Source organism: Heloderma suspectum, chromosome 10, assembly GCF_057233095.1.
Source record: "Heloderma suspectum isolate Gila_16-S chromosome 10, 16-S_ref, whole genome shotgun sequence".
NCBI classification, from domain to species: Eukaryota; Metazoa; Chordata; class Lepidosauria; order Squamata; family Helodermatidae; genus Heloderma; species Heloderma suspectum.
This window is the reverse complement of record NC_139467.1, coordinates 40,300,175-40,326,479: the sequence shown is the minus strand read 5'-3', so window position 1 is coordinate 40,326,479 and position 26,305 is coordinate 40,300,175. Positions and strand designations below refer to the sequence as shown.

Below are 26,305 nucleotides of genomic sequence, written 5' to 3'. Positions count from 1 at the left end.
AATTAAGCGTTGCCCTATTTGTAATAGCTGGTGTATTGCATTTGACTAAATGAGCTGAAAGTGAACCAGAAAGAGAATAATTTTGTGTGCATTTCTCCTAATACACAACATTTTTGTATGCAAGCTTGCCTAATATACAGCTTTTTGTATGCATTTTTTGATTGGAAGTGCGAATTTTCAAGGATAAATGAAAGTTTTGGTTCACATATTGGTTTGAAAATGTGAAATTAGCTACATTCACATTAAAATGTGAGCCATACTAATTTCTCCCCCTTAACTATCCTGTACATGTCTACCCAAAAGTATTCCCAAGGTAAGTGGGTATACAATTTCAGCCTAATACTCTTTCTACATATTGTAATCTTTTTGATGTTTAAGGTTTTTTTTTTTTTTAAATCTTGTTGTATTGTTGTTCAGGTGAAGTTACAATGCTAGATATATTCTTTATTAATTCAATATTTGCAAGACAGAAATATGGTTTACAGAGATATGATGAGAGGAATGTTTTTTTTGAAAATATAAATAGTTAATGTGTAAGAGTTTGCTTTCAAGACTCTATGCATTCTTAATACATTTGGAAACTATTCCAGATAAATATAGACTAGAATGGGAGATTCACAGTGCAATCATGTGCATGTTTACTCAGAAGTAAATGCCACTATGTTCAATAGGACTTAACTCTCAGGTAAATGTGCACAGGCTGCAATCTTAAGTACATGTACCTGAAAGTAAGACCCCTTTAGCTCAATAAGACTTACTTCTGAGTAGACATGCATAGGATTTCACTGTTACTAACTCCTACTCATCCGTAGGAGTGATTTCTGTCAATTAGGATCATTTATCTCACTAGATGACAACAACTCCTTATATGGTTATATATCAATGGTGTTACACTGTATTTAAAAATGTACAGTTAGGTATCTCAAACTGTATTGTAAAACTGCTGTGGCTGATATTATTCATGTATTGTGGCTGTGTGTGCAATGGAACTAGCGCTGGAAGGAGAAAAAGTATTGCCTGAGATTGCGGGAGGGAGGGGGGAATATTACTTTCTCCTAGAACGGCACTCCTGAAGGATGTGAGGAGGCATGTTCAACAGGGAAGTGTTAGATTGACAATTAATATCTTAACATCACCTAGGAAACTAACTTCAAAACACTGGAGAAGAAATAGAGACCCTTCCTTAGCAGAAAGACATCAAAAGATTTTGGCTTGTCATGATCACGGATAAAATTTCAATAATGATTCTAGTATGTCCTGACAATTCGAATGTTCTCCAGTCTTTTTAGAAGGAGTGGTCATTATTTATTAAATACGACTGTTGATGTATTTATGTATTTAATATAGTTATTGTTCGCTACCAGCAGCCATTCCAGCAGGCTGTACAGAGGGAGATGAGAGGGGAAGTGGGGCCATTTGACTAGCCCTGCTGGAAGAGTGCTTAATTTTTCCCTCTTCCCTCCCTATACTTTTTTCCTCGTGTGTTGTGTCTTTTTAGGAGGTAGCCTACGGGCAAGAGCTGTCTTGTTTTACTGACTGCATGAAAGTTGCTCTGGGAGCCATTCTGGCTGATGAACAGGATAAAAATACTTGAAATAAATATCAATAAATATAGTCAATACAAGGTTTAAATACCCAGTGACCCACACAGGAGGGCTCAGCAGAACACCGTTGCCTGCGATTGGTTTTGTGGCATTTCCACTGCACTCCTGCGCTTGGGCCTCAGGAGAGCTCGGCCACCCTCAAAGCCACTTACCTTCACAAGTTGGGGGAGGACCTTCGAATTGGAGATGAGTACCAAGCCTGCAGGTCAGGATCTCATTTCCATCCAAGGTGAAGCCAGGAAGACACCGATACCTAATGATATCACCTGGGGAAAGGGACCAAGAGGATAAATATGTATCTCAACAGCAGAAACAACCAAGGTTTCAGTGAGGTCCAGAGATTTCATCATGTTAACCAAACTACATGCTATACGGGAGATCCACGTTCAGAATCTCCTGCATTAAAAACAAACAAACAGCAGGGAATGGGGGGCAGACAAATTAAAATTGCCTCCCCAAGCTGCTATTTGCTGAATGGGGAAAACAAACAGGCATCATACAAGTATCTAATTATATGTTTTCTGCCACGGCCAAAGAGTAGCTTTAGACGTCTATTGATTTAAATGTGGGAAGTGGCATGTTTGGTGGTGGTGGAGAAAGAAATCCTTCTTCTCCCTGCACCATGGACCTAATCCAACTGGAACCTGCCATGCTGCAGGAAATTCTCAACAGGGATTCCTATGGACACATCTCGTTGTGTCTGTCTGTAGGGAAAAGTTCTATCGAAGACTAAGGGGGAAATGGATCTTTTACTGAGCTACCTCTAGCTCTCTGTAGGACCCTAGAGTTCATCAGCCAAGCCGCATCGCTCACTGGGGAGCAGGTTGAAGATGTCTATTCTGTGAAATGTACCACATTTTGGGATGCAAAAAACCCAAAAACCCTACAAGAAGGTGCTGGGAAGAGCATGCAGTCAATACCTATCTTGTAATCCTCGTTCTCAGTGATGATTTCAGCATTGGGGACCATAGTTGGAGGCTGGCACCTAGAAAGCTGATAGGCTAAGAAGAGAGGAAAATGAATAAGATGTGAATACTAAATTGGATTGTCTGTACCTTTGTATATAATATCCCTGCCAAAATCTGAGCATTTAAGGATAAGCAGGGAAGCCAGAAGCCACATTTTGGAAGATCTGTCTACCTGACACAGCTGAAACAGAATCTGCTTCATTCTTTTGCCTGGAGATGGGCCATTGTTTTAGGAGAACTGAAGAGATCTGAGGGAGGCACGGCTTCCTGTGGTACTCACACTGTGGTTTTTCTGTCCCACCATTCTCTCAAGACAACTAGGTTTTATAGTGCTACAGAAACCTTCTAAACCTATGAATAGAGACAATACCGGGATGCGTGTAAAAACTACAGGCAAAAACGCCTCTATTACACTACTTTCACCTCTCTGACAAAATCATCCTGTGTCCAGCCAGTATCTTCATAACAACACTAAAAGAATGTAACATATACATATGCAGCTGCATAGGTAGGTACATACATAAATGTGGCCCACTTAGTTCAGCAATTAATTGTTTATTTATTTATTAGACTTACAAAATTTCACCCTCTGCCTAGCACAGTATTCTGGGCGATTTACAGTAAAACATTAGAACTTCACATAAAACCCAAGGGACAATGGAACAAAACCATACAATACAAATGGCATTAAAATTAAATTAAAGAGGGGCAAAAACATTAAACTTTAAAGGCCTGATGGAACCAGACACTCTTTACTGCCCATCTAAACAAAACAAGGAGGGAGCGAATCTCACCTCTCTTGGGAGAGAGTTACACAGTCGAGGTGCTCTCATTGAAAAGGCCCTGCCTTGAGTACCCACCAACTTAGTCTGCCTAGGTGATGGGACATCTAACAGGTCCTCCAATGATGATCCTAAGTTATGAGCAGGTTCACAGAGCGGGAGGCTGTTTCTGTCCCCAAACCAGGCCTCAAACCAGACTGAAAGGGATTGAGAGGATGCTTTCTGTCCCCAAACCAGGCCTCAAACCAGACTGAAAGGGATTGAGAGGATGCTGGTGAGACCAAGATTTTATTTTTAAAACAGCCTGATTTGCTACCACCAGGGATGTACAGATTTTGTTAAATCCATTCCATATGTGTTTCATGGATTGTCAGGCGTCTTTTGTTCCATCATCCGTTCACTGACAGAATTGGATTCTTTTTACCAGAATTTAATTGTACTTGCACCAATCCGCATTAGTTAAGGTTCCAGGCAGCCATGCCCTTTTTGAGGAGACTCTATTCCAACTCCCCCAGGTCCCCCCCCCCCAATAGTGACTCAGCATTCTCTGGCCACTGAACATGCTCAATTGTCGTTGGGCTGGGGGAGTTCGCTTTTGTTTTACCCCCTTAGGATTTTCTTTTTACTAAATATTTTTCTACTTCTTAAATGCTTGGTGCTGATGTTGTCGTTCAGTCGTTCAGTCGTGTCCGACTCTTCGTGACCCCATGGACCATAGCACGCCAGGCCTTCCTGTCCTGCGCTCTCTCCCAGAGCGTGCTCAAGTCCATATCCATGGACTTTTCCAGGGAGTTTTCTCTTCGCATTAGGAGGCCAAAATATTTCAGCTTCAGGATCTGTCCTTCCAATGAGCACTCAGGGTTGGTGCTGATACTTCCCTCTTATTTCTCAGTAGCCCCATTTTGTCTGCATAGCCACCATAACTCAGCACCTGAGTTTGCTATTAGTGTGTGTGTGTGTGTATATATATGTGTATGTATGTGTGTATATATATATATATATATATATATATATGCTGATGGATGTTGCTTGTCAGGAAAGGGTGGGGTTTTTGTACGTCATGTCAGGCACACTTCTGCGGCAGAGAAAGCAACCTATAAATGCTTAAATGAATACATAAATGATCCAAATGTTGGCATCTCAGTGAACTGTACACACCATAGAAAGAGATGGCAAAGACCCCTCCATTGGCTGCGTCACTGTAAAATTTCAGGAGGATCTCATTGGAAGTGCTTTGGGTGGCTTTCTTAGCTGAGTTTCCTGTGAAAACACCCAGCTGTGGAGCTGTCTGCTGAGGCCCATCCCTAAAGGGGGAAATGAAAGGAAAAAGAAATACAATGTTTTGTGAGCAAAAACAAAGTTCTCATACATCCCTATCAATGGGCCCCTCAAACAAGCAACTAGAGTTGATGTCACATGAGCTTGAAATAGTTAAAGATCATGCCTTCGGTACCATGGCCCTGCACAGCTGCAGTTCTGATACCACACCACCAGGCACTGCCCAAGGGTGAGAGGATAGGAGGGGTAGCAGAACTATTTCAGGCTCACATAATTTCTCCTCAAGTTTATTTATTTATTTATGGGTGACTGTAGTTGGTTGGGCTCAGATGGAGCTCCCGGTCTACCTATCCCACTTACCAGACAGTGATGAAGTCATTATACGGCTCTGTTTGCAGCAAGGTGAAGTTGAGGTAGATGCCGTATCCTGCTGACACAGTGAGTAGCCATGTGCATTCCTGGGAATTAGGATACTGATTGGGAAATCCAGGTGAGTAGACGGTGCCATTGTGTGCGGTGATGTTTCCTCCACAGGGGACTGTACGTAATCAACAGTAAAGAGAAATGGAAGTCTAGTAAGTTTAGAACTTCCTAAATCAGAGGTGGTCTGATTTCAGTATGTCACAGTCTACCTCTTGTCCCCCCATCCTCTCGCAACTGCAGTCCCCATAGTCCAATACTGTGTTTTACATTTACAAAAGAAGAGCGCAGATCCCTTAACAGCTCAGCCACGACCAATCTGTGACAGCTCAGCTCAGCAGTCTTCTTAAGCAAAAGCCTTGTCGGATCAGGCCAAGGTACACCTAGTCAAGCATTCTTTGCAAGAATCCCAGCAAGCAGCATGTACCAGGTGGTCTACCAGTGGCCCACTGCCAACCTTCAGCCTATTCTAAATGCACCTTGGGTGGGATTCCAAAGGGTGGTTAAATATGGCTTCAGGTATTTTGAGATGCAGGGAAAAACAAGTGAGTGAGTGAGCTGTGAGACAGGAGGCTTCTGGTTCAACTCTCATCTCTACCATGAACTCTCTAAGTGGCCATAGGCAAGCCACTCTTGGCCTGAACTCCACATTTGCAGTTTGCAGATAGTAACACTGGCCTACCTTGCAGGATTGTTGTAAGGATTCCTGAAATAACGTATGTGCAGAGCGGACACAAGATGTGGTGATGGCCTCTAGCATAGATATTTTTGAAAGGAGATTCGACAAATCCATGGAGGTTAAAGATATCACTGGCTACTAGCCACAATGACTGTATGCAACCTCCAGGTTTCAGCTGCTGGGGACTTTGAGCAGGAGAGAGCTATTGCCTTCACATCCTACCTCTGGGCTTCCCTGAGGCATCCGGTTGGCCACTGGGAAACAGGATGCTGCACTACAGAGACCTTTGGTCCAACCCATCAGAGCTGTTTCTTATGTCTTACCCTGGGCAGTGGTGTATGGAGGTGGGTGCAGAGATGGCTTATACGGAGCACTTCCCAGGCCAACTGGGCCTCATCATTCAAAGGAGACAGAGGCAAAGAGATAAGTGGGCTGGAAGCCCAGGGGGCTGTCCTTTATCCTTCTGAGTGGCTGTGAGCTCACCAAGTGGTAGAAGAGACAAAGTAGACAGAGGCAAAGAGGTAAGTGCGCTGCAGGAAGCCCAGGGGGCTGTCCTTTATCCTTCTGAGTGGCTGTGAGCTCACCAGGTGCTCCTGAGAGCTCCGACTGAATTGGGGTGTGTGGCCTGAGTACTCCCTGCAGCTGAGGGCAGGAAGCTTCAGTCTGTTTCCTGCCTCCCAGCTAAGCAGAGCAGAGCAGAGCAGAGCAGAGCAGAGCAGAGCAGAGGAAGCTGCTCCAGCTGGTCCAGGGACTACAGAAGCAAGCAAGCTCCCAGAGAGCGAGTGACCAGAGTGAGAGATCAGGGGGCGCAAACAGGAGTTGGCCAGGGGTGTTGCAGTGGTAGAAGAAACAAAGGAGACAAAGGAGACAGAGGCAAAGAGCCTAAATGGGCTGCAGGGAGCCCAGGGGGCTGTTCTTTAACCTTCTGAGTGTCTGTGAGCTCACCAGGTGCTCCTGAGAGCTCCGACTGAATTGGGGTGTGTGGCCTGAGTAGTCCCAGCAGCTGAGAGCAGGAAGCTTCAGTCTGTTTCCTGCCTCCCAGCTAAGCAGAGCAGAGCAGAGCAGAGCAGAGGAAGCTGCTCCAGCTGGTCCAGGGACTACAGAAGCAAGCAAGCTCCCAGAGAGCGAGCGACCAGAACGAGCAAACAGGGGGAGCAAACAGGAATTGGCTGGGGAGGTCAAGAGGGAGGCCCCTAACATTTTTTAAAATTATTTTTCTTGTAACACACACTTCCACACCAGTGGGACTCTGCTTTTAACCTCTACTGAGTAGAGGAGCAGGCACAGACTAGTCTAGAACAATCAGAAAGCTAGACACAAAAAGGGAAAGAGGCTATGGAAGGACAAGACTCTCCAGTGGTGGTGACCTGCAAGGTGTGTGCAACGTCTGTTTTCTTGCCTGAGAACAACATGACCTACACCTGCAACAAGTGCAAGTTGATCACGCTGCTGGAAGAAAAAGTAAGAGGACTGGAGCGGTGACTGTTGACCCTCCAGGGAACAAGAGAACAAGAAGAGTTCTTGGACAGAATGGTGGAACGACAGCAGCAAAGTGAAGAACAGAAGCTTGAAGAGCAACAGCAAGCTGAGGCAGAAGTGGGAAATACTGAAGTGAGGAAAAATGCAGTAGAAGATACTCCTTGGAAAAGGGTGACAGCTAGGAGAAGAAGAACTAGACGCTACTCTGCACCAGTGGGAGCTGTGGAGCTGTGGAAACGATTCAAGGTACTTGACGATGAGACTGGAGGACAGCCTGCAGAGGAAGAAACACAGGGGAACCTGCATGAGAGTGAGCAAGAGGCTGAAGGTCAGTCAAGCAGAGGCGATGAAACCCAGGCCTACAACAAGAAGAGAAGAGTAGTAGTAGCAGGAGACTCCTTGCTGGGTGGGATCAAGACCCAAGTATGTCGCGAAGACCTGTGGACTCACCAGGTATGCTGTCTCCTGGGAGGACGGATTAGAGATGTGACTGAAAGGTTGCCTGCACTCATAAAGCCCACTGACAGGTATCCCTTTCTTCTCATCCATGTGGGAACAAATGATACTGCCAAGCAGAGCTACGAAGAAATCACGTCAGACTTTGAAGCTTTGGGAAGGAAACTCAAGAACTTTGGGGCCCAGATAGTTTTCACATCCATCCTTCCAGTAGTTAGAAGAGGGACAGAAAGGGAAAGAAAAATACTCTGGGTGAATGACTGGCTATGAAGGTGGTGCTAGTGCGAGAGATTTGGATTCTGGGACCACGGGCTATACTTCCTGGAAGATGGGCTGTTGGCAAGTGATGGGTTGCACCTCACAAAGGCTGGGAAGAATGTATTTGGCCACAGCATGAAGAACTTCATCAGGAGGGCTTTAAACTGAATCCTATGGGGAAGGGAGATGTAAAGTTGGGGGTAACAATGGATGAAGGCTCATGCACCACAACGGAGAGAACAGCTCTAAAAGTGCCCAATAATAGCCTTCAGACATAGGTAGGAAGAAAGCCAGACCATGAAGCACATGATCTTCGATGTCTATATACTAATGCCCAGAGTATGGGAAACAAACAGAACGAACTTCAACTCTTAATACAGGAGGGAAATTATGACTTGATAGGTGTAACTGAGACTTGGTGGGATGACTCTCATGACTGAATACAGCAATTGAAGGATATAACTTGTTCAAAAAGAACAGGAGGAACAGAAAGGGAGGTGGGGTTGCACTGTATGTGAAAAATACATATCTCTGCACAGGAATACAGGAGGAGGAGCTTGGTAGCCCCATCGAGAGCATCTGGATCAAAATAAATGGAGCATGGAATAAAAGGAACCTGGTGGTCGGAGTCTACTACTAGGGATGTATGAAAGTCACTTACCTTTTTGATGGGGTGATTCGCGGTGGGGGGGAGGCGCTCTGCACCTCCCCCCGAAATCCTAACCCATCCGGCTCCGCTCCGCTGCAACTCCGCGGAGCCACCAGCTGGGTGCATTCTCAGGCGCCGTGTGGAGCCTGTGGACACAAATGGTGGCGGCTACAGCGGCCGCTATTTGTGTTCCTGTTTTTTGGCCATGATAGGCTACGTATATATTTACGTAGCCTATCACAGCAAAAAACAAAACAAAAACACAGCTAATGCAAATGGCAGTGGCTACGGCAGCCGCCATTTGCGTTCCCTTTTTTTTGCTGTGATAGGCTACGTAAATATTTACGTAGCGTATCACGGCCTCTGCAAAGACACAAATGGTGTCACTGTGTTAGCCATGATAGGCTACGTAAGTATTTACGTAACCTATCACAGCTATAATGAAGAAGCGAATGGCGGCCGCAGATGCGGCCGTCATTCACAAAGCAGTGTGAACGGCAGCAGGTAGGTGCTCCGTTTCATGCACCTGTCGCGGGGTGGGGAGGTGGGGGGCTTCTTTCCACCACGGATTTTGGGGGGGCCGAATGCACTGGCATTCAGCCTCACCGAGATCCGTGGCAGAATTCTCTGACATCCCTAAAATAGGGATGTACGAAAGTCCCTTACCTGAACCCAAAACTTGATTCTCAGTGGGGGGTAGGCGCTCCGTCCCTCCCCCCGAAATTCTGGCCAGGGGGAGGCGCCCCATCCCTCCTGCCACGAAACCTGTCCTGCCGGTCGGAAGACCGGCCGCCGGAGCTGCCGCCGCTGAACCGCTGCCGAACTGCCACCGGAGCCGCCGCCGCCAGGGACATTCGCACAAGGTTAGTCCCGTCCCGTCCTGGGGTGGGGGGGCAGACCGTTTCGCCACTAATTTCGGGGGGCCAAATGCGCTGGCATTCGGCTTCCCCGAGATTCGTGGCGAAATTCTCTGACATCCCTACCCTAAAAGCAATCCATCCGTAAGCACCTTGAAAACAATGCAGTGATTACTTGAAGCCAACATGGATTTGTCAAGAACAAATCCTGCCAGACTAATCTGATCTCATTGTGTCAAGAAGGTTGCCCCTGCTGCCTTCTGAAATCCACAGGTAGCCAGAATCAACACGCAGACAGTAGGGCTCTTTTCCAAGGCTTTATTCTAGGGGTGGACGAAAGTCCCTTACCTGTCCTCGAAGGACGTTCGCGGTGGGGGGGAGGCACTTCGCTGCTCCCCCCGCGAAGTTCAGGCCGGGGGGGGGAGGCTTCCCGCCTCGGCCCGGCCGCGAACGCGGAAGTTAAAAAACAAACAAACACGCCCCCTGATAGGCTACGTGACGATTCACGTAGCCTATCACGGCTGGATCTGCAAATTCAGCCGTGATAGGCTACGTTAATTGTCACGTAGCCTATCACGGGTGACTTAAAAAAAAAAAAAAGCACGTACGCTAATGGCGACCCCCATAGGGAGCCGCCATTCGCGTTCCTTATTTAGTCGCTGTAGTCTACGTAAATGTTTACGTAGACTACGGCGAAAATAAGGGCAACGCAAATAGCGTTGCCCTTATTTTCGCCGTAGTCTACGTAAATCTTTACGTAGACTACAGCGACCAAATAAGGAAGGGGAATGGCCGCTCCCTATGGGGGCCGCCATTATCCGTACACACTTTTTTTTTTTTTTAAGTCACCCGTGATAGGTTACGTGACGATTGACGTAGCTTATCACGGATGACTTTGCAAATCTAGCCGTGATAGGCTACGTTAATCGTCATGTAGCCTATCACGGGGGCATTTTTTTTTCTTTTATTGCAATGGCGGTGGCGGCAGCCGGTCGAAAGACCGGCTGCCGCTCCCGCCCCGCTCGAACACCGGCCGAACCGCCAGCCGGACCCGCCGCCGGGAGGGACATTCGGCGAAGGTAAGTCCCGTCCCGGGGGGGGTGCGGGGTGCGGGGGGGGGTTCGGAGGATTTCTCCCCGAAACTTGTTCAGGGGGCCGAACACGTTGGTGCTCGGCCCCCCGAAGTTTCGGGGAGAAATTCTCCGCCAACCCTACTTTATTCTAATTCAATCTAATGACGCTTACAGATGCTAATTGCTTGATCCTATGAGTGTGACTTAAGAGAGCTGCCTACTCAGGGGTTCTAACCTTAGGAATCAGTTGATCTCTGTTTGGAGGGGAAGGCGGGAAACCTCTGTACTTATGAGCTAGGAGGAGAGAGTCCATCCCTTTCCTGTGGGGCATTGGGGCGTCACTGTTGCCGTAGTGCCAAGCGGGATGAGCGCTTCCTCTCAGTGCCCGCCATCTCACGCTTGAGGGTGTGCCGGCGCCTAGCATCCAGAAACTGCTGTTGCTCCTCCCTCTCCCTGCCAGGGTCACTATCACTCTGAGGAATGTGTACCGGATGGGCTCTCCCCCTTGCTGCTCCTCTGAACAGCGTGAAGGTTCCTCTCCTGTGGTTTCCATCTCTTCCTCAGAATCAGAACTGCTTTGGGGCTCTCTGGACTCCAATCCAACCCTGGTACCTTGTGGACTGTGGGAATTGCTGTAGACTTCATATACCTCGACTTCAGCAAAGCTTTCGACAAAGTGCCCCAGGATATCCTGATGAGCAAACTAGCTCAAAGTGGGCTAGATGAAACAACGATCCGGTGGATCCACAGTTGGCTACAGAATCGGACTCAAGGAGTGCTTATCAATGGGACCTTCTCAAACTGGGGAGAGGTAACGAGTGGGGTACCGCAGGGCTCAGTCCTGGGCCCAGTGCTCTTCAACATTTGTATTAATGACTTGGAGGAAGAGGTGCAGGGAATGCTGATCAGATTTGCAGATGACACAGCACTGGGCAGGATAGCTAATACTTTGGAAGACAGAAACAAGATTCAAAGTGATCTTGATAGACTGGAGCGCTGGGCAGAAAACAACAGAATGACATAGGGATAAATGTCAAGTTCTGCACCTCAGAAAAAGAAACCAATTGCACAGTTACAAGATGGGGGATACATGGCTCAACAACACTACAAGCGAGAAAGATCTTGGAATTGTTGTCAATCACAAGCTGAATATGAGCCAACAATGTGATGTGGCTGCAAAAAAGGCAAATGCTATTTTGGGCTGCTTTAATGGAAGCATAGCTTCGAAATCCCGGGAAGTCCTAGTTCCCCTCTACTCAGCACTGGTTAGGCCTCATCTGGAGTACTGTGTCCAGTTCTGGGCACCAGACTTTAAGAAGGATGCAGACAAACTGGACAGCGTTCAGAGGAGGGTAACGAAGATGATCAGGGGACAGGAAACAAAGCCCTATGAGGAGAGACTGAAAGAACCGGGCATGTTAAGCCTTGAGAAGAGAAGACTGAGGGGAGATAGGATAGCACTCTTCAAGTACTTGAAAGCTTGTCACAGAGAGGAAGGCCAGGATCTCCTCTTGATCATCCCAGAGTGCAGGACACGGAATAATGGGCTGAAGTTACAGGAGGCCAGATTCTGGCTGAACACCAGGAAAAACTCCCTGAGAGTTAGAGCAATACAACAATGGAACCAATTACCCAGGGGGGTGGTGGGCTCTCCCACACTGGAGGCATTCAAGACGAGGCTGGACTGCCACTTGTCAGGGATGCTCTGACTTGGATTCCTGCATTGAGCAGGGGGTTGGGCTCAATGGTCTTGTGGGCCCCTTCCAACCTTACTGTTCTATAATTCTATGATTCTATCACTGCATTGTGTGAAATGACCGGCCGCCCCCAGAGAACACATCCTCCTGAAACTAGCAGCAGGAGTCGAGCTGTCTTTCAGGGAAGCTTGTCCAGCACCACCGCTCTTCTTGGGGAGGGACTAGGGATGGCTGAGAATTTCTCCCCGAAACTTCGGGGGGCTGAGTGCCAACGCATTCGGCCCCCCGAAATTGGCAGTGAAATTCTCCGCCCCCCCCCCCCGGGATGGGACTTACCTTTGGCGAATGTCCCTCCCGGCGGCAGGTCCTGGCGGCGGTTCGTTGGCTTTTCGTCGGGGGCGGCAGCCGGTCTTCCGACTGGCTGCCGCCACCGCCATTACAAAGTAAAGTTAAAAAAAAACAACAACCCGTGATAGGCTACGTAATGATTAACGTAGCCTATCACGGCTAGATTTCCAAAGTCAGTCGTGATAGGCTACGTAACGATTTATGTAGCCTATCATGGCTGACTTTGGAAATCTAGCCGTGATAGGCTACGTTAATCGTTACGTAGCCTATCACGGGGTTTCCCCCCCCCACTTTTTCTTTCGCGGCCGGGGAGATGGGGCGCTTCTCCCCGGCCTGAATTTCGGCCGGGCGAGGCGGGGCGCCTCCCCCCCCGGCCTGAATTTCGGCCGGGCAAGGCGGGGCGCCTCCCCCCCGGCCTGAATTTCGGGGGGAGAAGTGAAGCACCTCCCCCCCCACCGTAAAGCAAGCTGCGGGACAAGGTAAGTCCCTTTCGTACATCCCTAGGAGGGACCCTGTGCCCCGTCCTAGAAGCTCCAGAGCACCGTTTGATAAACCGGTGATACATGAGAGTCATTAATCAAAATTCATCTGAAGGATGCAGCACTCGCAAGACAGGAAATGTCAGCAGCATTTCAGAATCACGGCAGTTGCCTGTGCCAGAAGCACACGCTGACAACTCGTCCTCAAATCCGTGGGGCGTGACTGTCGGAAAGGCCATCATCTCTCAGCAAGGGGAGCAGCGTGGTGTTATGCATTAAACTTACTCCAGCGCAGTGAGGTGGATGTTAAAGACGCAAAGCAAGGAGGTGATCAAAGCCCTGCTCCTTCCACCTTTTTTATTCTTCCGCTTGGGTTGAGGTTAAGTTTTGACTTGGAGGCTTGTTTGAACACGAAAAGGCAAAAAGTGACATAGAACAATAAAACACCTCCCTAATCATGCCAACTGAGTAACGGGGGGGGGGTCCGAGCGAGGAGGAGGGAGAGGTAGTAGGAAGTGAGGGCTGCCTTCGCATATGAGGAGCCTGCCCCTGACAGTTGCCTCTCAGGAAACTGACAATGGCCTCTTTCGGATATAGCCTTAAACCAACCTTCCCCAAACTTCAGTGTGAGGGAGGGGATCATCAGCCCTCCCCGCTCTCAGATTTCTCTTGCACTGGGTGCCACGGCCACTGACCAGGGAGTGAGCAGAAACTCCCCCATACTCAAGAGGTTTCAACTACTGCAGTGTGCGGGGTGGGAGCTGAACCCCAAAGAACGATAAGGCTAGCAACTCAAACTAAATAAAATTGGTACCAAGGTCCGCAAAGGCAGAAATAAATCAGGGAGAGTGATTTACCAGGGACAGGCCCCATTTCCTGATACTGCTCCCTAGTAAATCATAGTTGGAGCTCTGTATGAGCAAAGGCTCTTCCATGGAGCAATGCACCTTCTTGTACTTCAGGTGCTATGCAGGCGGTGGGGTAGGAAGGCTGTCACAGAGGACTCTGGGGGAATGTGTGAGTACCCTCTGTGACATCACAAAGGATTGTAGGAGAAAGATCTCGGATCCTACAATTCCCGTTTGGGTTGCCTGCTGGCTGGTGATGATGGGAGTGGCAGTCCAACACATCCAGAGGCCACCACTTGGGGGAAGGATGTTCTAGGTAAAAACAGAAAATGGTGGAGGATGGGAGCCCACCCTACCAGCAAAGGTGTATAGGCAAAATTTTTGTGGTGGTAGTAGGATGGCTGAAGGGTACATGGTGTGTGTGTGTGGGGGGGGTAGTGGTGGTGGTGGTGTTACAGCATCTTAAGTCAATGCAGAAAAGCAAAAATCTAACATAAATAGCCCACTATATTAAAGCTATATAATGTGATTCAGGGGTATTTGGCCAGATATTAGGATATAATGTTGACAATAATTATGCTTGGAAACAGGGCTAGATCTTCCTTTCTTTCTGCCCTCTCAAACAGTCACCCTTCTGAGAGGGGACTCAATAAAGCCATACCTTCACACCTGGGCAATGGGTGGTCCCAGTTCCTATTGGTTCCATGTTGACAGGTGACGACAGGGTGGCCAATCAGCTGATAGCCAGGGAGACACTCAAAGGAAATGGACTGGCCCACGCTGTAACCGGCTCCTCTCACAACGCCATTGGCAAAGGGCTCAGGGTCAGGGCACTCCTGGAGCTCATACGCTGGAAATCAAAGGAGGCAGTGGGTGGTGGGTTTATTTTGTAATCACGTGCACACTCCAGAGAGCTTCGGCTGTACAGCAACCCTTATTCTGAATGAACAAATAACTAATGCATAAATAAAGGGTGCCACTTTGGTGGGGGTGGGCAAGGGCAGAAGGTAGAATAAGTTTAGAAAGAGGGACAAGTTCAAAAAGTCTGATTACCACTGGTCTAGAAAAATTCCTGACCAGCACAACACAATGAAAATGAACTCAGAGAATCTAGCTTTTTATTGCCAGATCTGGAGACAGCAGAATTCCATCTGCTTGGAATCACCTCTCTGGATATTGACACGGTGCCATCTCTCTCCATCCCTTTCTCTTTCTCCCCTTCAATTCCCTTCTCAAAACTAGGGATGTATGGATTTTGTTTAGTCCATTCTGTATGTGTTTCACAGATTGCCAGGTGTCTTTTGTTCCATTCTCTGCTCATTGATGGAATCAATCCCCCCCCCCCCGCCCCTTTGGAAAGTCTGCAAAAAAGTCCACAAAAAGTCCGCCACAATTTATGGCATTTTTGCTAGCATGTCAACATTTTTGCATATTTTTCTTAGGTGAGCATGCAATCAATGAACAGAGCGCACAAAAAAGAGAGAGTGCTACACAGGCTGAAGAGAGATCAGAGATATAAAAAACATTGTTTTGTTTTTTAAATGGCACATATATTACTGTATTTACCAGCAAACTTTGTATTTTCATATGGCTAAATTTACCATACAGTTCCAGAAAGTAAAAAACTAGTCTGCAAGTCCACGTAACTTGGAAAATGCCACTCTGCTGTGGAATCCATGTGTCAGATACACAGAAATCCAGAGTCATTTGAATCTGTTTCGGATTTCTCTGACATCCCTTCTCAAAACCTACCTCTTCTGTGTAGGGGTGTATGAACCCCACTCACCATTCCGGTCCGGGGCATCCGCGGTGGGGGGGAGGCGATCTGTCCCTCCCCCTGGAATCCTCCCTGGCCGGCTCCGCTCTGCAGCGAGTCCACGGAGCGCTGGTCGGACGTCCGTCCGCTGCAGGTCTGCAGCCGCAAATGGCGTCCAGTGTAGCAGACGCCATTTGCATCCCTGCTTTAGCCGTGATAGGCTGTGTAAATATTTACGTAGCCTATCATGGCAAAGAGCAGGGACGCAAATGGCATCTGCTACGCCATTTGCATCCCTGCTTTAGCCGTGATAGGCTGTGTAAATATTTACATAGCCTATCATGGCAAAGAGCAGGGATGCAAATGGCATCTGCTACGCCATTTGCATCCCTGCTTTAGCCGTGATAGGCTGTGTAAATATTTACGTAGCCTGCTGTCAAGGGCTCCTTGGAGGCCTCTCTCAGTCTAATCCAGTAGCCAAGTCCAGACACAGACAAAGGAATTCCTTTCAAAGCTTTATTCTTCTTTTACAGCTTAACAACTCTACCGATTGCAACTAGATATGAGCAGTAGAATACCTATGCCCTAAGTTGGAACAGTTGGTCCCCGTTTGAAAGGGAATTACTGGCAGACCCCTGAACTTAAGGACTAGGGAGAGTCCCTCCCCTTTTCCCTTGGATCCTCTGGGCGCAGCCGTTGTTTGCGTGCCAACCTGGCATTACGCCTCCTTTCCGTGCCCTCCATCTGGTGCCACTCTCTGCGTCTGCGTCGCACATCCACCAAGTCTGCTATCTGTGCTTGGTCACTCCCTGGACTGCTAACTAAACTAGGAATGCTGGTGGGAGGAATCTCCGTCAGCTGTTGGTCCTGGGAAAGAGGAGCGCGCTCCTCTCCCAGGAGCAACTGCTCTTCCTCAGAATCAGAACTACTCTGGGATTCTATGGGCTCAGTGTCCACCCTGACACCTATCACGGCTAAAGCAGGGACGCAAATGGCGTCCGCTACGCTGGACACCGTTTGCGGCCACAGACTGGGGAAGTGGACGGCAATGAACGGACCGGATCGGCTGGCAGCAGGTAGGGTCCATCCGGGGAGAATTTCGCGGGGTGGCGGAGGGGAGTGGTCCGTTCCACCACGGACTCCGGGGAGCCGGATTCTAAAGAATCCAGCCTCACTGGAGTCCGTGGCGGAATTCTCTGCCATCCCTACTTCTGTGAAGCAATCCTATGTAGGCAGGAGAGAGAGAATCTATGGAGGAAGCACTGCCAAATTCATTCTGGCTATGGTGGAATGTATGTATGTGTTAGTGATGTCAGAGAATTCTGCCACGGATCTCAGTGAGACTGAATGCCAGTGCATTCAGCCCTGCGAAATCCGTGGTGGAACGAAGCCCCCCCGCCCCACCACCCCACGAAAGGTGTGCAAAACGGAGCACTTACCTGGTGCCGTTCGTGCTGCTTTGCGAATGGCAGCCCATCTGCGGCCGCCATTCACTTCCCCATTTTTGCCACGATAGGCTATGTAAATACTTACGTAGCCTATCACGGCTAACACAGTGACGCCACTTGCATCCCTGCGGAAGGCGTGATAGGCTACATAAATATTTATGTAGCCTATCATGGCAAAAAAGGGAACGCAATTGGCAGCCGCCGTAGCTGCCATCATTTGCGCCCCTGTTTTTTTGCCGTGATAGGCTACGTAAATATTTACGTAGCCTATCATGGCAAAGAGCAGGGATGCAAATGGCATCCGCTACACCATTTGCATCCTGCTTTAGCCCCTGTGGCCGCCATTCGCTTCCCCATTTTTGCCATGATAGGCTACGTAAACACTTACGTAGCCTATCACGGCTAATGCAGGGACGCCATTTGCATCCCTGCGGAGGCTGTGATAGGCTACGTAAATATTTATGTAGCCTATCACGGCAAAAAAACAGGAATGCAAATGGCGGCCGCCGTAGCCTCCGCCATTTGCGTCCGCAGGCTCCGCATGCCTGCGAATGCACCAGGCTGGCAGCTCCGCAGAGTTGCTGCAGAGCAGAGCTGGCTGGGTTAGGATTTCAGGGGGAGGCGCGGAGCGCCTCCCCCCCACCGCAAATCACCCCCTTCGAAAAGGCAAGTGACTTTCGCACATCCCTAGTAGGTGTGTGCATGTGTGTGGGAGGGTTCTTTCTTCTTTACCTTTTTTCCAGCCTCGGTTGTCCTTTTTAGAATTCTCCCTCCCATTGGTTTCAATGGGAGAGAAAACCACTATGCCAGCTCCACGTCTCTATGTGTATTATCTGTAAGTATAGTAATGTGTTCCTGTTATGAGTCTACAGTTATGATTATGTATTTCTGTTATATCTCTGTGTTTTATGGTGAGTATATCTATGGTGAGAGAGAGATGACCAGCAGAAAGAATGGTGGGTTTGCAAATGTGAGCTGATTGGCTGAGAGAGTAAGATGTGTGTGCTATATACACTGGTGCTGTGCTAAGGGAGTCAGATAGAGATAGCGAGGGTCAGATCAGAGTTAGTAATGAGATAGGGTTGAGGGATGGTTTAGATCAGAGTTAGGATTTGTGAGAGGCAGGATTTTAGGACTGAGAACTGAGAGACAGAGAGAGAGAGAGAGAGAGAGGTCTGTGGTGATTTGTGAAGTGATTGTTTGAGAGTGTGATCTAGAGAATGGTTTATGAGAAAATGGTTCACTTTGCCTCTCCCTTCTTTCTTCTCTTCCTATCTCCCTGTTCTCTCTCTCTCACACCCTGCCCCGCCCCGGCAACTGTCAAAATTTAGATTGGAAACTCTTCTGGTCTTCTGAGCTTCTGTTGCTCTGTATGGCATTGTATACACCAATGGTTCTATGGAAATAAGAAATAATAACACAACTTGCAGGGAGACACCAAAGCTTTCATCACTTTCAATTAGCAACAGAATGGGAACAGCTGGAAAAAGCTAGACAAAAGATCTTTGCAAGGGGGAATTCCTCTGATGCAACAATTAGGAGGCCTCTAAGCATCTAAGAAATTCAGGTCAGGTTGAATTCTCAGGCAGAGCACATAAGGACCTCTAGGAAAACACACTGTGAATTAACTTGTCTGTATAAGCAGGGTGAACAGGCCCAGGCTATTAGGCTTAAGCAAGGCTCCTGTGTAACTCCATTGCCGTAATTTGGATTAAACCCTCAAGGTATGACTTCAAAAGGAGAGAAGTGGCTGTTGCATTCGGCAGTCTTCACATGAACCCCAAGGGTGATAAGGTTGCCTCAGTCATGGCTTCCTTAGCTGCCTCACCTTGGTATTCCACCTTAAAGCCAGGCTTGTTCTGAGAGTGGTCGCTGTGGAAATAGACGGTGGTTTCATGCGATGTAGACAGGAGGGAGCCCGGAAGGTCAGTCCCGCTAAACCGGCTGATGATGTTGCTGGTGTCATATGGCCCATTGCGAATTTCGACAAAGTCATGGTTGGGCTCAGTAGAGAAGTTCAAGAACTGGATGTGAGCACCTGCATGTCAAGGGGAATGAGGGCAGGATGGAGCGAAAGGAGGCATATCAATGCAACCCAGTCAGGACATGGATTGTGGCTCAACTAGGACTGGATGGATCACTCTATATCTGGTCTGTGTCTCATTCACATGTGTCCACCCATAAGTCCCACATTTGTCTCCGCTGTTTTTTTTTTTTTTAAATCCACATACAATTTACACTGAAATAGCCAGTTAAGTACAATTTCCAGAGGGATAGTTGTGTTAGTCTGTTGCAGAAAAAAGAGAGGCTTGTACCTTAAAGCAGGGGTCCCAACGTTTTTTGGGGGGGTGTTGGTGGGCACATTTGGAATGTTGAGAGAATGTCATGGGCGCTCCCACAAAATGGCCACAATTGGGTGGGCTTGCCTATTCACAAAATGACTGCCATGGTGGGCATGGCTGGTCACAAAACATTTGTTTCCCAGAAGGCAAACTTGTGAGACTAAAATAAAAATACTTAAGAACCAAAAACTTAAGTCCAAGGCAAAGGTGGGGACCAGAGCTCCAAAATACAACACCACTCTTTTGAACCCAGATAAAGACGAGGCTGGAGGGCAGCACTTTGCTTTGTAGCATGGCAGCCTCCCAGTTTAAAAATAATTATTTTAAATGTTCTTAGGGCACAGCCCCATGCACGTTTAGACAGAAGGAAGTCCTACAAGTCCCAGCATTCCTCAGCCAGCATCCCATGCTGGCTGGGAGATGCTGGAAGTTGTAGGACTTTGTTCTGTCTAAACATGCATGGGATTGTGCCCTTAAGAAATAAAATCAAAATCAGGAGGGGCAGGGAGTTTTGCAGGCAACAAGAGAGGTGTCTGTGGGCACACTGGTGGCCGGGCACACCATGTTGGATATCCCAGCCTTAAAGACTAACTATTTGTTCTGGCATAAGCGATCAGGGACACTGTCCACTTTATCAGAAGCATTTCAAAATATACACATTTTAAAAGATATTTAAACATCGTTTGGAAAAGTATGAAATCTGATTATTCCAACCTACACATTAATTCAAGAGCTGTGCATCCAATCTGTTCGTACTGGAAGTCGCAAAGATCAAATTCCTCAAGCATCCCTAGGCTCAAGGAAACTGTACAGGCTCTGGCAGTATTTTCAAAATTTCTGACAGTGGAGGCACAATTACAAGGAGAGGTACACTTCATTTCACACTTACACCCCCAAAAGATTTACTTTTAGATTTTGAAAGAGGAAACATTACCGGAGCACAGAAGCAGTGAGTTTTGCAAGCCGGTAAAACTCACTTTACACCCCATTATTTGCATGGCCTCTCAACATCCCTAGTCTGATCTTGTCACTCCTCAGACCAGCTCCCAACAAGAGCTTCCCAAGTAGGAAAGAGCAAATGTCCAAAAAATCTGAAAGGCTGGATAGTTCTTGCTCTAGAGAATTCTGCCCTCTTCAGAGGTGCTAACTAGAACCTGGTCAACACACATTACAGTAGGAATGAAGTGGCAGAGGCCCAAGGTGGTAGCATGGACTGTACCATGTCAAACTGAAGGTGAGGGATTTCACTTTGGAATGCTCCTTTGTATATGAAACTCCTTGCCTTACAAAATCTAGCAGAACTGGGAGGGCAGAAGATGGACTAGAACTTTTCCCCAGCCATGCTAATTTTCTTCTGTTATTTAATTATCGCTGTTTTAAAATCCTTTGAAGTCCAAGGTGGTTTACATTTTAAAACTATAAGAATATATTAAAATAAGTTTGCTATTTCTACCTACAGAGAGATTTTATATATGAGGGGAGCGTTAAAAAACAGCATCCTCAACACCTTAGGATTCCATCTTCTACAGTGCAGATGACTGGTTCCGCATGGGTCAGATGTAGGGTGGCCACTTGCCAAAAAAGAGGAAATTAATCATCAAAAATAAAGAACAGCAATTTACATAGTTCAAACAACTGTCACCAGGTGACCTGTGTGCCTGCCTATTCAGTCTGCTGTCCAGGTGCTAGGCATGGATGAGTAACAGTTCTTATGGTTCTTTATCCTTAAACTGGACTTGGACACCAGCCCCTCAAATAGAGGACACCTTCAAATAGAGGATGGTCCTCTGGCAGCACTTCAAACAGAGGACTGCCCTCTGTAAAAGAGGACACAAGGCCACCCTAGTTAGACTAACAACAATATCTGCAAAAAAATGTATCCATTAGACATGGTTTAAGATGAGATGGGAAAGGCACGACACACTTCTTACCAAACCCCACTGGAAAAGATATCCTCCATGTACAGTCGCTGTTGCTAGGGTAGTTTCCTGGGAAGCCAGGGCTCAGGATTACCCCTTCCATCTCTTCCATGGTCCCGCCACACTGAGCTGTTAAGGGTGCAAGAAGCCAGATGGTCATGGACAAACATAAAGTGAAACCTATTGTAAGCTTGTTTACTGTTCTTCCTAGACAGGCCAGGACAGGGACTGCAGCTTGGTAGCTGAGCACATGCTTTGCATATAGGATGTCCCATGTTCCATCCCTGGCATCTCTATTTTAAACAAGGATCATGTAGCATGTGATGGGAAAACCCTTCCTCTCCCTAAAGTAGCCCATGGCGTCATTCCGCAAACTCAAATACTGGCAGAGCTCTGCTGAATCTTTCTGTTGCACAAGCGGCTGCTCATTATGCTTGTGCAACTGGTTGTGCAAGCACAACCGGTTACACAATTGGTTGCACAAGAACTATGCACAACTGGTTGCACATCAGGTTGCATAAGCATAATGCACAACCACTTGCACAACTGTGCTTGTGCAAATGTAACTTTAGTTGCATTTTCCTCTCATGCACAGTTCAGAACCAAGTTATCGCTAGCACAACAGCACTTGCGCTAATGTAATGACACAGTTGGATGCTGCCCCAATCAGAGTAGATAACAATGGGCGTAGTGGAACACCTTCCAATGTTCCCTTCCTATGACAGTATAAAGTGACTATTCCAAAGGATGGTGTAAAAATCTACTAAAGCGTTATAAACAGTATGTTTACAGAAAGGCATTATGGGAAATGTAAGCATAAGCACCTCTCATCCATCTCCCTCTTGGATTAGCAGCTTCTAAGACTGCTTTTAGTATAAAGCTATCCCCTTCATGTTGTAACTCCATGTTTCAATGTACACCCATCCCATTTATCCACAGGAAGCTAGATGTAAACCTTCTTTTGAACAACAAAAACAAAACAAGTATGCCAATCTCTCTTTCTAATGGTCTAAGCTAAGTCTGCAAAGCGGTAAAACATAAACATCTCCAGGGACAATAGTGACATCACCATAAGAACTCTGGAAAATCTTCTGCAGAAGTTTGAAGTGGGAACCATTGTACACACAGCACAGAATGAGGGGACAGACTTGGGCGAGCGGGGTGCGTGGGAGGTAGGATCATATTTTTAAATGTTCCCCTAGCTGCAAACAGAAAATGAGCATAGCAGCAGCAAGTCTGGGCTAAAGTCTCTCTCCCACCTGTTTTTAGACTTCGGGAGAGGATTGGTTTTCATTTTGGAATTATTTAAATTATGAGTAGTATCCTATTGTACCTATGTGCTCACAGGACCCACCACTTGTGCAACAGGGCTTTGGCACTTTTAAAAATAACCTGAAAAGAGCAGAAATGGTCATTTCCAGAACAGGGAAGGTCAGCAGACCTGCCCTGATCTGGAAACGAGCATTTCTGCTTGTTTCTGGGGTTATTTTTTAGATGCACCAAAGCCCCATTGTGCAAGAGGTGGGTCCTGCATGTGCAATAGAATCAGGGGAGGCGGAGCAGCCCCACTGGATACTGCCCCTTGGAATGCATTCAGGTTTCTGCATTCTTAAATGATACCAATCCACTCTGCCACCTCTTTCTGCACAATGTGCACCTCTGGGTCATATTGTTTCTTTCTTTATTTAGGGGGAAAATGCATATCCCCATTTTTCTCCCACTTGAAGACTCAAAATGACAGGAAAGGTTAAAAACAATCACAGCAATATAATAAATGAATGCAATCAGCAATCAGAGAAAACAGGCAGTCAACCCCTGTCCCTATCCTCCATCTTTGCAGCAGCAGGGACGCCCTGCCCACACTTAACCTCCCGAAATCGCCTCCAAATGACCAAAAGGGTGCTGTGAGGGGGCTTGGCAGTCTTCCCTAGGATGCTTCTTCCACAGCCTCAGCAGCACAGCAGCACAGCTTCCTTGTAGCCATGAGCCATATTTCAAGGCATGGAGCAGATAGTGAACAAATGTTGAACAGAGAGCATGGGGAAGGAGAACATGTGGGAGAAGGCAGGTGGTAGACATAATTGCAGTAACACTACTAGACCAAGGCAGCAGAAGTCTGGATTGTACCCGCAGATGGCCGTATATATATTTTTCTTGCTCCCCCATGTAGTAAAACAGAGTATGAGAGAGAAAAGCTTAATGTAGCTCCCTCTCTTATGTGTTATGTTCTTACATGAAATTAACTTTTTTAAATGTATGGGATAGGGATGTCTGTCACTTTGAAATCTGGCCCTTTTTGGGCTTGATGGAGTTCCAGGGGAATATATATATGACCATCTGCCTGGCTCAGTTTGCATTTGCAAGCCAAGCTGTGGGTTTTCCCTGAACTCCAGGGGGAAGGGTTTTTTTTTGCAGATGTTTGTGGATTTATTTATTTTTTTTTGGTGTTGGACGCGATCTGCACAAATAGAGATTTACACAAATTGTTGTTGAAATTTGCACAAAATTCAGCCATAATTAGCATATTTTTTTTCTTTAAAAACCCCACAAAACATCTCCTAACTGGCCTGGCTCACTGCAGAACTGAGGTGGGCCAGTTAGCGGAAAATGGATCAAAGTCCAGGGGCTGAACCAACAAAAACCCATCAAGCTCCACCCCTGAAAAGGATTCCTCTGACATCCCTAGTATGGGAACATTCCAAATTTTGGCACATAATTCTGGAACGGTCTTTATTTTTGAGTCACTTTTCAGCTCAAATTTTACAATTAAAATTATATTATTTATTTATCTCATTTTTATACCGCCCAATAGCTGAAGCTCTCTGGGAGGTTCACAAAATTAAAAATGCAACAGAAAATACAATATAAGATATAATAGATTAAAACTAAAGGATAAAACCCCTTCATGGATCACTGCCTTGTTGTGGCGAAGGGGCTTGCGTAACTCAGTGAAGCCATAAGCTATGCCGTGCAGGGCCACCCAAGAAGGACAGGTCATGGCAGAGAGTTCTGACAAAATGTGGTCCACTGGAGAAGGAAATGGCAACCCACTCCAGTATTCTTGCCAAGAAAACCCCATGGAACGTATCACAAGGCTAAAAGAGATGACGCCGGAAGATGAGCCCCTCAGGTCGGAAGGTGTCCAATATACTACTGGGGAAGAGCAGAGGGTATTTCCAAGTAGCGCCAGAAAGAGTGAAGCGGCTGGGCCAAAGCTGAAAGGACACTCAGCTGTGGATGTGTCTAGTAGTGAAAAGAAAATCCAATGCTGTAAAGAACAATATTGTTTAGGAACCTGGAATGTCAGATCAATGAATCAAGGTAAGCTGGAGGTGGTCAAACATGAGATGGCAAGATTGAACATTGACATCTTGGGAATCAGCGAACTAAAATGGACAGGCATGGGCAAATTTAATTCAGGTGACCATCATATCTACTACTGTGGGCAAGAATCCCTTAGAAGAAATGGAGTAGCACTCATAGTCAACAAAAGGGTGGGAAAAGCAGTACTGGGGTACAATCTGAAAAATGATAGAATGATCTCAGTACGAATCCAAGGCAAACCATTCAACATCACAGTAATTCAAGTCTATGCCCCAACCACTGAGGCCGAAGAAGCTGAGGTTGATCGGTTCTATGAAGACCTACAACACCTTCTAGAACTAACACCAAAAAAGGACGTCCTCTTCATCATAGGGGATTGGAATGCTAAAGTAGGAAGTCAAGAAATCACCGGGATAACAGGCAGGCATGGCCTTGGTGTTCAAAATGAAGCAGGACAAAAGCTAATAGAGTTTTGCCAAGAGAACACGCTGATCATAGCAAACACTCTTTTCCAACAGCACAAGTGACGACTCTACACATGGACATCACCAGATGGTCAATATCGAAATCAGTTTGATTATGTCCTTTGCAGCCAAAGATGGAGAAGCTCTATACAGTCAGTAAAAACAAGGACTGGAGCTGACTGTGGCTCAGATCATGAGCTGCTTCTTGCAAAATTTCGGCTTAAATTGAAGAACGTCGGGAAAACCACTAAACCATTCAGGTATGACCTAAATCATATCCCTTATGAATATACAGTGGAGGTGAGGAACAGATTTAAGGGATTAGACCTGATAGAGTGCTTGAGGAACTATGGACGGAGGTCCGTAACATTGTTCAGGAGGCAGCAACGAAATCCATCCCAAAGAAAAAGAAATGCAAGAAAGCAAAGTGGCTGTCTGAGGAGGCTTTACAAGTAGCTCACGAAAGAAGGGAAGCGAAAAGCAAGGGAGAAAGGGGAAGATATATCCAACTGAATGCAGAGTTCCAGAGAATAGCAAGGAGAGACAAGAAGGCCTTCTTAAATGAACAATGCAAAGAAATCGAGGAACAGAATGGGAAAGACTAGAGATCTCTTCAAGAAAATTGGAGATCTCAAGGGAACGTTTTGGGCATGATAAAGGACAAAGAAGGCAGGGACCTAACAGAAGCAGATGAGATGAAGAAGAGGTGGCAAGAATACACAGAAGAACTATACAGGAAAGATCTGAATGTCCCTGATAGCCATGATAGTGCAGTCACTGAACTTGAGCCGGACATCCTCAAGAGTGAAGTCAAGTGGGCCTTAGGAAGCATTAGTAACAACAAAGCTAGTGGAGATGACAGTATTCCAGCTGAGCTATTTAAAATCCTAAAAGATGATGCTGTTAAAGTGCTGCATTCAATATGCCAACAAATCTGGAACACTCAACAGTGGCCACAAGACTGGAAAAGGTCAGTTTACATTCCAATTCCAAAGAAGGGCAATGCCAAAGAGTGTTCAAACTACCGCACAATTGCGCTCATTTCACATGCCAGCAAGGTGATGCTCCAAATCCTACAAGCTAGGCTTCAGCAGTATGTGAACCGAGAACTACCGGAAGTACAAGCTGGGTTTCGAAGAGGCAGAGGAACTAGAGATCAAATCGCCAACGTTCGCTG

General features: G+C 46.9%; 1 protein-coding gene across 2 annotated transcripts in view; it reads right to left on the bottom strand.

Moving 5' to 3' along the window:
• CSMD2 (CUB and Sushi multiple domains 2) overlaps positions 1–26,305 on the bottom strand; it is a 916,430-nt gene that overhangs the window by 110,372 nt on the left and 779,753 nt on the right. For both annotated transcript variants that reach the window (XM_084814421.1, XM_084814422.1), the window contains exons 40-46: positions 21,353–21,469; positions 18,908–19,117; positions 14,537–14,725; positions 4,993–5,170; positions 4,513–4,658; positions 2,525–2,605; positions 1,757–1,870 (exon numbers count right to left, since the gene is read on the bottom strand). In XM_084814421.1, the coding sequence (XP_084670547.1) occupies positions 1,757–1,870; positions 2,525–2,605; positions 4,513–4,658; positions 4,993–5,170; positions 14,537–14,725; positions 18,908–19,117; positions 21,353–21,469 (1,035 nt within the window). The remainder of the gene's footprint in view (positions 1–1,756; positions 1,871–2,524; positions 2,606–4,512; positions 4,659–4,992; positions 5,171–14,536; positions 14,726–18,907; positions 19,118–21,352; positions 21,470–26,305) is intronic.